Source organism: Lontra canadensis, unplaced genomic scaffold, assembly GCF_010015895.1.
Source record: "Lontra canadensis isolate GAN:19392208 unplaced genomic scaffold, GSC_riverotter_1.0 scaffold104, whole genome shotgun sequence".
Lineage (NCBI taxonomy): Eukaryota > Metazoa > Chordata > Mammalia > Carnivora > Mustelidae > Lontra > Lontra canadensis.
In genome coordinates, this window is record NW_022631098.1 from 4,082,979 (window position 1) to 4,096,281 (window position 13,303).

Genomic DNA, 13,303 nt, shown 5'->3' on the forward strand with positions numbered 1-13,303 from the left:
CTCTTCAAAGCAATGAGGAGATGTTAATACCAAGAAATGGTCCAAAATATAAAGGAACGAATGCCAGGTATATGCAGGTTCATGACTGCGGGTGAGCACACATGGTTTCATCTCAGAGGAACCATTTATGAACCCAAGCTCTCCAGTGTTTGCTACTTTAATCTTTACAACAATCATAAAAGTGAGACATTATGTCACGCATATTTATTGATGAAGATAATGATGTTCAGTGGCAATAGAATGGTTATATGAAACTAACGAATCATTGAAAACTGCACCAAAAACTAACTATATTGGTTAACTGAATTTAAATTAAAAAAAAATAATTGGTCAAAGATAACTAGTAATTGGTGGTCCAGGAATTTGTATTCTGGAAGGTTGATTGGTTTCAAAGTGCCCCCTGGCCCCACAGTGCTAGTGGTTTCTACATTGTTCCACAGCATGAAGTATCTTGAGGGCCGCTCAGAGGAAGGAGACGGGGGAGAAGACCAGGCCCGCCTCCACCTCTTTAGGACATCTTACTCTAATTTCAGCCACAGCAGTTCTACTACACATGTTAAGGATCTCTGTAAATACTTTTTAAAAGACGTTTAAAAACATAACATATGATGCTTCTGGAAGTTCTGGACCTCATCTTACATATTTCTTAACCCCACCACACTGTTAACATAACCTGACCTATTAGCTGGTCATGCAAGGAGAAGCAGAAACCCTAGGCCCATGACTAAGGTCAGAGGTTTCCTTCACTAAACAGGCCCCAGGACACTGTCCCAGCATTTTCACTGACACATGCCTGTTTCTCACAAAAACCTATCCAATTATTATTCACAATACCTGAGGCGTTCTCTCTAGTATCACATCTCACTGAGACCTGTCCCAAGAGGGAAGTGATTTCTTCTCCAAATATCCTACAGCAATTTTCAATCAGAAATTGTATAAGCAGAGAAACCTGCATGAAAAAGGACAAAAAGAAAGTGCTACTTTTCATATAGTCTCTAAAGCACATTTCATATATAAATCCTGATCTTACTAAAAGTGAAAAAGAATCTTGAGAAAAATTCATGTATGCTTTAAAAATACACAAAATAGTTCGTCCTAAAAAACTATGATACTTGCAAGAGTAGTCTGGGTGTAGAAATTAATTTTATTTGGTGGGCTAAAGTTCCTTGTGGCCTTAGCTCGATGTTAACATTTTTATACTATGGCTACATCTTTAAAATTAGGGTAACTTGGGGCCCCTGGGTGGTACAGTTGGTTAATAAGCATCTGACTCTTGATTTCGGCACTGGTCATGATCTCAGGGCTGTGAGGCTGAGCCCCACACTGTGCTCTTCACTCAGCATGAAGTCTGCTTAAGATTCTCTCTCTCCCTCTGTCCCTCTCCCTGTTCTCTTTTAAATACATAAAATTTAAAAAAATAAAATAAAATTAGGCTAACTTTAAGTATTCTCTCTAGGGCATTTGGGGTAAAGAAATAAACTTGCTTATTAAAATTCATGAGGTATCATTAGATAAAGACTTATGAAATATATTTCATATGTAAAAGGCAGTTGTCATAAGTGTGGGAAGTGGGCATCCTCTGTGGGTTCCCCTGTGAAGTAGGGAATACAGATAGAGAGAAAACTTGCATTTTGCCTCACTAGTCTTTACCTATGCAATTCTCTCCCTCCTGGAGGAGGTGGGGTTGGAGATGAGATTTTGCTAGGGAGCTCCGAGCCTCCACTGAGAGGTATTGGGAGGTATCCTTGGTTTCCTTGCCCCAGCAGCTGGGGAGAAGGAACAGGCAGAGTGTTGGGAGCTGTGGGAACTAATATTCCTAAGCCCCATATTAGCTAGCAGGCTCTAGAAGGGTGTGATTTCAGGTAACTGCTGCCTGAACTAGGTATCAACACCACCTCCATTTTTTAGATGAGGAAACTGGATCAACAGAACTAATTTTATCCAAGATTGTACATCTGGCACGTGGTGGAGCTGAAGAATGATCCTTGGCTTGTCTAAGTCTAAAGTCCTTCTTTTTTATTAAATCATATCATTTTCTTTCGTGTAACTCTAAGGTTTAAGTCAGCCATAGTGTTTTGCCTCCTTGAAGGGAGAAGAGAAGTAACCCAACTGCTATCACCGTTTTGCTCAAGAAAGTACCTTTCTGTAATATACCAGGATAGGATAAACTCAATACGCTCACATTTCTAAGGAGGTGTATTTAAGTTATTCAAGAAAACGTCTTTCAGAATTAATACCCTGAATTTAAGGTTCAAAATGGGGACTCAGTCCCCCAGGGCATAAAAATGAAAAACTTCATTACCTTTTTTGTAAACTCATTTTCTAGTTCTGGGCTGGAGGAAGTAGGGGGCCAAAGAATGCTTGGAGCAATGCACACGGCCAAATTAAATGCAGTCATCTGATTGGATGAGGAATGCTGCTCAATGTTGTATAATATCCCAAAAAGATACCTTAGGAGAACAACGTTGGCTCTCGGAAGTTGGTCTAATAGCCTAAAGACAGAAAAATGCACTTTTTAAGAAAGACATTTCATAAAAAACTTATGTAGATAAGCAACCCTTGCTTTTCATGGGAAACCATGCAAAGAAAGAACACAGTTCAGATTTGCAAGAATTTCAGTTACTATGGTACCTGCAACTTAGGGACTACCTTACAGAAAGAATGAAAACATGGACTGGGGATTTACTTATTTATTTTGTACACTGTCTTCACAACCCAATGAAGATGAAAAATAATGCAGAAAAATGGCTTGTAAAAAACTGTTGCCTGCCTGAAATATACACCTGAAATTAATGCAATGTGTTTTAACTTAGGCAAATCCTGTAACATTTCAGAATATTCTCAACCAAGCCTCCCCGAAAAAGCTTTTTGATGAAATTAAACAATAATTAAATTTTAGTGGTTCTTTATTCTCAGTAGCAATACAGGAATTCTTATCTCTTGGTGAGAACCCAAACCTCAACTTTTAAGACTTTTAGGTCCATTCTGAGAGCTTATGTTCTGCTCTATCAGCTTCCAAGGTCAATTTTGTCCCAAACTTCTTTTTCTTGCTGGCATCACTCTCATATATAAGTCAAGCTTACAACAGTACATTTCCTACTGTTCCTATTTTGTAATTGATAGGGGATTTTAAAATTATTATTCATTGAAAATTATATGAGCTACTATCCAGAAAAAAGACATATACATTGATGTTCATGGTTGTTTCTTTTCAACAAGAGTCTGCAACCTGGGAGGGAAAATAAGGTAACGTGACTCTTGCTGCATAAACAGCACAGAGGCACTTCTTCAGTGTGATGGACTGACACTGAGTAGTTTCATAAGACAAATTATAAGAGATATTGAAATAAACTAAGAGATTACTGAGTGTGTTCAATGGAAAGTAAGGTGCTGTCTAGCATATTCTTCTGGGCTGATTCTCTAGGGGCCCTTTATCTTTGAGCTATTCTACAACTCTGTAAATTGCAGACCTCTGATAGCACTACATTTAACACTTGTCCATAGACTTGAAAATTCTGTCTGGTGGAGAGACATAGGATTTACTGCTCCCCTTCATGCTCCAGTAGAAAAAGCCAGTTTTGTGTCTAGGTGTAAAATCATTTCAGCATTTCTGAAGCAACTATGGACGCTGTGGTAGTTTGAAATCTCCTTCGAATTGGTGGTAACAACCAACTGGTTCTCTCATTAATTAAAGATTTAAATAAAAATTTTTGTATTGTTCATTTTATATTTGAATGAGTCTTAATTTTACCTTTTTTTTTTTTTTTTAAATCATCCTTTAGCAGTTTGTAGGATACACAGTTTTAGACAATGAGCAACAACACAGAGAAGCTGGCTTCCACCTAATCATAATGGAAGCACAGATAGTATGTGTGACTTGGCTTTGATTTCTTGTGTCTTCAACGGTTGTAATATGTTCTACTGACAGAAGGTGTCTACTGATAGTGTATAGATAATAATTCATATTTGAAAGTTGCTCAAGAAAAAAACTGTACTAAACAAGCCTATTCAGATAAATGATACTAGGATTCTTGGGTTTTTACAGAACTGGGAGTACTGCCTTTTGTTAATGGACACTTTTTTCCAATTCTCGTATAATGCAGGAAACAATGAATTTGGGTGGTGAGTTCTGCCAGCAATCTCCATTTGCACGAGAATAGACAATGCATTCTTTGTGATAGGACAGGCTTTTTCCTTGACACTTTTCAATAGTTAAACTGTCTCTCTGCAGTACCCTCCTCCATATCTCTCTTGTAGCACTGATCTGCTACACCTATAATCCTTGGTTTATCTATCTACTCTACTAAGACAATCAGTTCCTAGAGGGGAGGGAATTTTCTCTGTTTGAATTCAGTTGCTGAATGAGATAGACAAAGAGCTGTATGGTTAGTTAAGTATTTACCAAAATTAAGATAATAAATTGTAGATTGAGTCTAGTTATTAGTTTAATGAGTTTCAGCTCCTATCAGATTCAGATATACAGGAGGTGTACAATGCTTAAGTATTCTACGTTAATAAGATTAGGGAAAAACAATAATAACAATGGTAGTAGCTAGCATAAATCTATTTTTAAACTGGTCTTCATGGATATGGCTTTGAGAGTCATTACTTGAGTCGACAAGCTTATAAAAGTTTTTTTTTAAGTATTTTTGAGACATGACTAAATTAGAATAATTACCTTTGAATTGTATTTATTTTCTCTTCATCATTTCCTTGATCCATGACACAGACCCAATGATCATAGAGATCTGATGAAAAAATACTTCCTGGAATATTTCGTAGAAAATCCTTTTACAGAAGGAAAATAAATATTTTAAGTCATTATTCTCATGCCATACATGTACTCTGGGGAAATAAAAAGGCAAACATTTCATTGAAAAGTTAAGTCCTTCTTTTTTTGGAATACACGGAGCTCTGTGCCAACTCTCCGCTGTTGTGCGCACATAGAAACACAGGCTTTGATTATTTTCTAACAAAAAACAGAGGGAAATTGGAATCTGGGGTATAGTGGGAAAGATAAGCTCAACCTCTTTGGGCTGGAATTTCGTTTGTGTATGTTTTAACCAACTAGTACAACATGACAGGGTCTGGCAAACCAACCCAAGTCCTTTTTTTCTGCTCTCAAATCACCTGTTCAAAGAAACACACTAAGACATTTGTGAGGTTTCTAATGTGATAGTCAGTCATCTGGTCATTCTACACATAATTGCTCTAATATGCCAGGGACGGTTGAGGGGCTGGGGACAGAGAAGTGAGTAAAACAAAGTCCCTGTCATTTTGGAATTTTATATTCCAGTAGCATTGGTGAAAACTCCATCCAGAGGTAATCAGAGTTTCTCCTGGCATTCCCCTCATATAATGGGGATTGGGGAGGAAGCATTCAAGGCTATGTATGTCTGGGCTCTGGGGGTCTGGGACAGCACCCACATGCCTGACACACACTCAGCAGTGTGCCTGGTACATTATCCTCTGAGACCCTAGTCCGCTGAGACTGCTGGTGGGGCTGGGTGTGAGGAAACCAGACCATATCACAAATAGGATATGATCAAGGGTATCTGATTTTTTGTTTATAAAAAGCATAAAAACAAATTAAATTTGGTCCTGATCCTATATTCATTTGTGATGTAGGCCAACTCTCTCGGTTGCTTTTGGCTTGGTGGTAACAAGGCCACGCTTACAAAGGCTGATCTCTACCTCAGTGACGATTAGGCAGGAAAAAACTCAATTTCAGGTCTAAACACTGTACCCATGGTCTTGCAAGTTCTTGCTTACAACATGGAGACAGGTGAAAGTCTGCAGTTGCGCGGTTTTAACTCTTGCTGGAGAACCCAGTCAACAACTTTACTTATGTGCCTTACAGATGGCAACACACAACCCGTTATTCTCACGTCCTGTCTCTATCACTACTCGGGAAGCTGCGGCATCTGACTGTTATGCTCTGCTCATTAGCTGTGCATCTTCTCCAGTATGAGCTCCCCCAGGGCACGGACAGAACCTATCTTCTTCTCTGTACACCTCAATGCCACACACAGTCCCAGACAAAGTAGACAGAGGTCATTACTGAACTGGTGCTATTTTTTCCATGGCCACACACTGATGAGGAACAAGGTAAGGCCAACTAACTATAACTGAGATTTTTAAGATAACTTAAAACACCTCTTTGTAGTCATGTCACATGTTCCCATAAAATTTTTTTAGAGCAGTTAACAAGTAGGAAGAGATTGCTTCAAAGCCTCTCTCTGTTCTATTATTTCTTCTGTAGAAATGTACCTGGATACTTGTAATTGAGATGTGTCATCACAAAAGTCATCTACTTTTGGGTAAAGCTATTAAATTTTCATAATTCCGAACTAATTTTAGTTGCGGCACCTACTTTAAAAGTCAGATTTAGAAGAGGCAAAATTTGTTATTTCAAAGTGGGGCAATGACAATAGTTCTCTTTTTAAATCTCAGTGGAAAACATACTTATGATCTGTCTTGAAGAAAAACATCATTAAATCTTAAACCTACACTTGAAAGATAATAACTCGTAACATCTCAATGAACTCTCCACAGCTGGAATAACAAGTTACGAAATACAACCACCATCACAGCTGAGAAAGGATGTGAGCTCTGGTTCTGAATTACAATCACCAGCTCACAGCACTCAACTGAAAACCTCCTCCCCTCCGAGAGCAGAGCCCAGGTCATCAGCAGAACTCCCAAACTAATTTGAGATGAGATTCCTGTAGGATCAAAAATGAACTTTTCCTTAAAGGTTTACTAGATCAAAGTTACAGTGTCTCAAGCAATTTTCTTCCCATAACAGTTTGAAGAGTTAGGCTTGTATTTAAGCAAAACCAGCATAAGTAAAAAAATTAAAGTAAAACTTAAGTACCACTTTCAGATAGTCTTAAACACAAGAAACAAAACAAACCAAAAGCTCAAAAACTTTTGGCAAAAAGTATCTTCTTTCCTGCAACCACTGGGAAGAAATGAGAGTAACACACAGTTACATGATTACAAAACTTCAATTATTTGAAACCCATTTAACCAGATTTTTCAATCATTTGTCTTTTGATATTTTTGGACCAGTGATATTTCTGCAATTTGAAATCTAATTTGACTCCTTTAGAACCGTATTTCTCGATAATAGTCTTAAAAATTTAGTATAAAATTTTAAATGTGGTGCTATGAAGAATAGCATAGTAAGGAAAATTTTCTAAAATGTAGGCTTTTAACTTTTTAAATTAAGAGATGGGAAAAAGCCTAATTATATAAAGAAAAAAAGGGAAAATTCATTATGCATATTTATACTAGACATACATTTGCTAAGCACACTGTACATATCTTTTTTGTATTTCAGGACAGAGGAGTAGTCACAAATCCTTTGCAAAACAGATAAAAGGAGCCTAGCTCCAGCTCTCTGATTGTTTTTGACTGATACATTATTGCAAAAGTCTACAGCAGGGGTTAAGAGCAGAAGTGGCTCATTTGCCAGGAAACATCCGATTATCCATTAAGTCATGAAGGAAGATTCTGTAAGCGGCTGAGCAGGAGGAGGGACACTCAAGGGTCATCTCCACCATGTTTTCCTCCACCCCTTGCCCTGGTGTTTTCCAGCTGGGCTGGGAGATGGAGCCCAAAACCGGTCTGCAGAAGCTATAGCTGGGGTGGTACTGACTCTAGGTTTTTAAAACATGTGAGGCATCTGCAAAAATGTGGGGAGGAAAACATTTTAGAAGACTTCTAACTCAACTATGGGTGTGAGTTAAGTAACCAAGGGGCAAAGGGTAAGTAAAAACCATAAAAAGCGCCAAATGCGGTAAGGTTTTTATAAAAGACCCAGATGCTGGAGTCATTCCTACTCTGCTCTTACTTTAGAAAGGCACTAGGGGACAGGGGAAGGCATGATGATTGTATAAGTGAATGGAATTTTCAGTGATCTCTGTGAGCAATTTTTTGTTTTAGTTGTTAGGCAAATGTTTATCATGGTAAACTCTGTTTCAAAGTTTAATACAAGTTTATTTTTGAAAATTTGCCTTTATTAGGAAGGTAATGAGACTGTGAATAATCATAATCAGGATGTTTATTTTAGTAAACATGCGGTACGTGCTTTGACTATTTATAATTTTTTTTTTTTTTTTTTGGTATGAGGTGGCAGAATGAAGATGAGAGTGATGTGGGATGAAAAAATTCAAAAAGCATTTCTGACATGCCATATTGTTGGCAAGGGCTTTTAAAAGCCTATGTTGATTTTGTGAAGTGATTTTTGATTTTTGTTTTTTTAACACTTTTTAGATTCTAAATCCATTATGATTCTTTGCAGCTGGTAAAAATGTTGTAATGAGAGAAACCAGTTGTCTCCTCCCAGAGCTACACTGTGGGGCAGATGAAGGGAGAACCTTTCCTACCTTCAAGACAGATGCTATCACAAAAACAGATTCACAGTCTAGGTGTACTTCAACTCCAGAATTCAGTTTTTCTTTTAGCTCTCTGCAGGATTTCACATTGGCCGATTGTCTGAAGATCCCTTTTGTGAGGGGTCCTTTTTGATTAAGAAAGAAAAGCATATCCTATAAGGAAGCAAAGGAAAAAACCAAAATGGCACTTCACAGATACAAGCAGGGGAAGACACACTTGCCCTCTCTGGCCACCAGAGGCTAGAGTGTCCCAGGGGAAAAGCACTGGAGGAGGGGCTGTTACTTGGACTGAAGTCAGTTTGTGTTTTGGTATCTCTAAACCTCTTTCCCCTACTTATTCTTGCTATATTCAACATATAAAACATTTTACTTTAATGAGACTATCTTTTGTGTTTAAAATCATATTTTTTGTTTCAAGGTCCCTATAAACTTGCCTCCCTCCTTCCCTTATTCCTCTTTTCCTATTATTCTCTAATGTGGACTCTTTCCTCCAAATATGGAAATATTCTTGCCAGACTCATTCTCCACTTGCTTGTCTTTCTTTTTATGTGACTCCATAACACATTCTACTTCCTGCATTTACTTCATTCTTTGAAAATCAGACTAAAAAAAAATCACCTCTTCCAGGAAGTTTTCTCTGCTGCATTGTGATCAGTCTTTCATTTAGTTTTCTTTCTAGCAAAGAAATGTCCTCTGCTTGTGGTGTAGGAAGGAGAATGGGTGTTGGGGACAAGCAACCCATGTGATCTGAAACCTAGTTATGGCATATATTTACTCTGTGACCTCTGGTAAACTTGAGACTTTTAAAATTTGTGAAGTAGGGATGATGGTAGTGGTAAGTGCTCAATGTGTTGTGGAGGGTGAGCACGACGATGGTGAGGCCAGTGGGCAGCCCATGTCAGAGCACGATGTAGGTCAAGTCCCACACATCCTGTACATCCAGCACAGTCTTGTGGGATGCGGGGCACTCAATGAATGCTGCTGAACAGTGATCCTTCCATGTATCAAGGACACAGTACAGACTCAGTGGTTTCATCTGACCCACTCTATTTATAAAGGGAACTGAATGCCAGAGGATGTACATGTGTAGACACCTGAAATATATCTAAGACATGTCAGATTTTAAAAAAGTATGAGTGGTTTCTGCTGCTAGAATGATTAAAGGAGGCTTACAGAACAACACAGAGTTCTGGAAAGGCCATGAGAGAAATGTGGGGGATAACGGGACTCCAGAGTGGACTCTGCCTACAGAGCCAAACTCTGATTTATCCGAGCAGGTTTACATGGCTCCTTCCTGAAACCAGCAGCCTCCATGATCTCTCCCCTATATGTCTCCCTTAGGACTCTGCAATAGCTTAATCAGATTTTTTTTTCCTTTGAAGTAACAATAAAATTCTCAGCCAAAGCCAAAGCTGTGTCTATAGTTTTTCCATTTAAGAAAAGATTTCCCTCCCAGGATTCTCTGGTACCATTAGTGTCACAGGCCCTAACGAGACTCACCAGGACAGGTTTGGGCAGATTGTCATTTTCACAAATACTTGGCAGAGAGACCCCAAAGAGCTGCCCCGGCACAGGCGATGTTGGCGACACCGGTAAGTTATCCAGGTGAGTGCTGGACCCACGCCAGAAGGCCCAGTTTATGATAGACCTTCTCCTTTTAAATGTCTTCTGACCTGAGTCTAAGGAAGAAGTGAGATTATTAGGAAAACTATTTTAACTCACTTAGTCTTATTTTGACAGTTTCCAACTTACAGGATGTTGTTCATTTCTATGGTTCAATGAGAAAAATGCTTATAGATATCCTTTGTTACTGACAATTTAATCTAAGAAATTGCATGGTAATATTTTATAAATTAAGGAAAAATCAAATATTTGGATTATTCTCTATCTCATTTTTGGAACATCACTGGTTTCTTTACTTGAGTTTTGTCACTGAATTTTCAAAGGCAAAGAAAAGCCTCTCTTTACTGTAACAACTTAAGGCAAAAGGTGTTTCATACTAACACACATATCTTATTTTAAAATGAGACGAGGCATACAAAGAAGTTGAAGATTAAATCAGACCACAATTAAATGGTGAGAAAAAGAAGGAAAGAGGGAAGAAAAAGAGGAGGGAGAAAGAGAAGGGGAAAAAGAAGAGGAAAAGGAAGAGGAACAAAAAACACCAAGAGTTATCTTTTATTAGGATGTTTTCTAGAAATAAATAATGCTTTATTATGTTATGTCCCTCTCTATTGCTGAAAACAAAGACAGGAAGCTAATGTTCTACATTTCCACCCCTCATCCTTCTTTCCACTGCAAGGACTTTTTTAAAGGTATCTTTTTGGTTCTGGACTTTAAAAAGCATGTTTAAGGTAGCATGGATGTGTGCAAACATGAGAGAGACTTGTTCTTGCCATGATGAAACTTAAAATCTAACAGGGGAAATAGGTCTGGTGATGGTGGGGAGAGAAGAAAAGGAAGGGCAAAGTACCCAAGACATTCAGAAGAATGGTAAAGCACATCTACCTATTAAGAGGGAGGGAACGATCCTGGAGGAACATGCATTTGATCTGGATTCTGAATGAATAAAATTTCAACAGACCACCTGACATGGTGTCTTGCACCTTGTAAATACTCAGTAAATCATTCTCAAGAAGCAATTGAATTGAGGAGAGATTTAGATGGAAAGGGAAAGCATGAACAAAATAGGCAGAAGAAAGGTCGACAGTGAATCATGATTTTGTGAGGTCACAGTGCTAAACAGTTTTGATGTCATCTGTATCTAATTTTAACTTGAAAGTTGATGGATTTGCACAGGATTTGATACATAAAAAGATAGCTCTCTAAAGTTCTTTTGGGCCCGTTCACTGCCATCCTCCAACCCCCAGCACATATACAAAGATAAGAAATTAAACTCTAAATGAAATTTAAGAATACAATAGCCTACTTAAAGGCACCAAAAAGTGGCTGGAAGAAGGTGGGTACTGGAGGTAAAAGTCTGATACTTGCAATAGGGAATGGCACAGCACAGGGAAGTTTCCCCTTCTTACACCTTTTAGTCTGAGGACAGCCTCCAGGGTGGTAGGGTCACTACAGCCTCGGCAAGTTTGCACTCTCGCTGGCTTGAAAAATCTGCAGAATGGAGATGGAGGTAACCACAGCAGCCGGAAAGTGTGTGTGTGTGCGTGTGTGTGCATGCGTGCATATGCGTATGTGTGTGTGTAATCCCAGAAAGGAGGAAAAAATGCATATGGGAGCCCCAGATATTGTGTATAAATTTTGCCCGAATCTCTGGCTGGGCCACCAAGCACGTGTGTGAGGCAGATTCAAAACGCCCCGTGATTAAGACTAACGGAACTGAGATCGGAGGTGGTATGACATTCAGGTGGTGCCCACACAGGATCAGATGCTATTTTCTCCATTGACAATGTGTGGGACTTAGTCATCCAACTCTGCTATGTGGCACTGATGGCTCACCAAGCTACCACAGGTGACGTTCAGCTGGTCAACAGTCCCTAACAACGGGACACTGAAGGAGATGATCTTTTCAGGGTGAAAATGGTCATCAGTGTCAAACGCTAATTTCAAATAGGAATTTTATAGAAGTGTTTTACACTGTTTGGTTCCAATGTCCCTTAGCATTTTATTTCCTCAGCATAAACATCTTAAACCAAACACCACAAACACCAAGTTGTGGGGAGACAATCAAATAAATAACATCTTGTCTTCCACCTCCGGCTTCCTCTGAATACAGTGAGTGCCTTGCCAGTGTATGTACATCCAGGTATAAAGCTCTGGGATCAGAAGCTCCGTTAGACTCCTGGTTCAGAGACTTATGTGGGCAAGTTACTTCACCTGTTCTGTCAGCTTTAAAGTAAGAGTATGACCTATACCTCAAAGCCTTATTAAAAGGATTAAGAAGGATAATGTACGTTAAAGTATTGCTTTGCAAGGTTGTGGGTCCCAGCAGTCTTCGCTAAAGCTGCAAAGACACCCATCTCCTCCCCACAAAGAGGACCCGCTCCTCAAATCCATTCTCCATTTAGTGAAACATCCTTTGGAAAGTGTGCAGACAGAAAGGAATGCCAGACTGCTTAATGAGAGCACTTCCCGCACTAACATTCCCAATCTTTGTCATTTTAAAAAACAGAGAAGGAAATGAAACCCATTCTTAAACCCAGGAGGGAGGTTCCTGTGTTTACCAATGTCAATCTGCAAATGTTCGTTTAATATGTGTGCTGAGCAGTTGTACTCAGTCTAGTTTCCTTGCATTTAACCTGGTTTTACTGTTTCTAAAACTATCAGATTTATTTCACTTTTTAGCTTTCACACACTTCTTAGGAAAAACGCCTCATCATAAAGTTATATACCCAGCTATCCTATGAGTGTTGACAGAGGAGCAAGTAGAAATCGAGGCCTGCACTTCATCATAAACACTTTCAGCTGCAGCCATGCCTTTTGTTATGCACAACACTCACGCTTAGAGTTCATGTTCACTCTGGGACTGAGAGAAAAAAAATTTCATTAAAGTTATTTTCTTGCAGAGCTTTCAATGTATAGCTCTTACTTTCTAAATGTCAAAGGCTGATGAAAGAACATGCTATTACTATAAAAAAATAAGGGAGATGTAATTGTAGAGGAAATTAAATTTATATAAATCTAGCTTTACTAAACAATCCTGGAAAGATTCCAGTTAGTGTTTCTTCATGCTTAAATTTGGGATTTGAATGTTAAAAAGTTACAATTCTTAAAAGTTTGTGTTTATAAATTATTTTAGAAAAAGAGTTAAAAAACCTTAATTAGAAATTCTAGCATGATGGAACTTGGCATCAGGGAAATACAAATCAAAACCACAATGAGATATCACCTCACATCAGTCAGAATGGCTAAAATCAACAAGACAGGAAACAACTAACATT

General features: G+C 38.6%; 1 protein-coding gene across 2 annotated transcripts in view; it reads right to left on the reverse strand.

Annotated features, from left to right (window-relative positions):
- The window catches only part of ARHGAP20 (Rho GTPase activating protein 20), a 123,562-nt gene that overhangs the window by 4,582 nt on the left and 105,677 nt on the right, over positions 1-13,303 (reverse strand). For both annotated transcript variants that reach the window (XM_032838325.1, XM_032838324.1), the window contains exons 10-14: positions 9,903-10,081; positions 8,394-8,555; positions 4,679-4,788; positions 2,303-2,492; positions 835-949 (exon numbers count right to left, since the gene is read on the reverse strand). In XM_032838325.1, the coding sequence (XP_032694216.1) occupies positions 835-949; positions 2,303-2,492; positions 4,679-4,788; positions 8,394-8,555; positions 9,903-10,081 (756 nt within the window). The remainder of the gene's footprint in view (positions 1-834; positions 950-2,302; positions 2,493-4,678; positions 4,789-8,393; positions 8,556-9,902; positions 10,082-13,303) is intronic.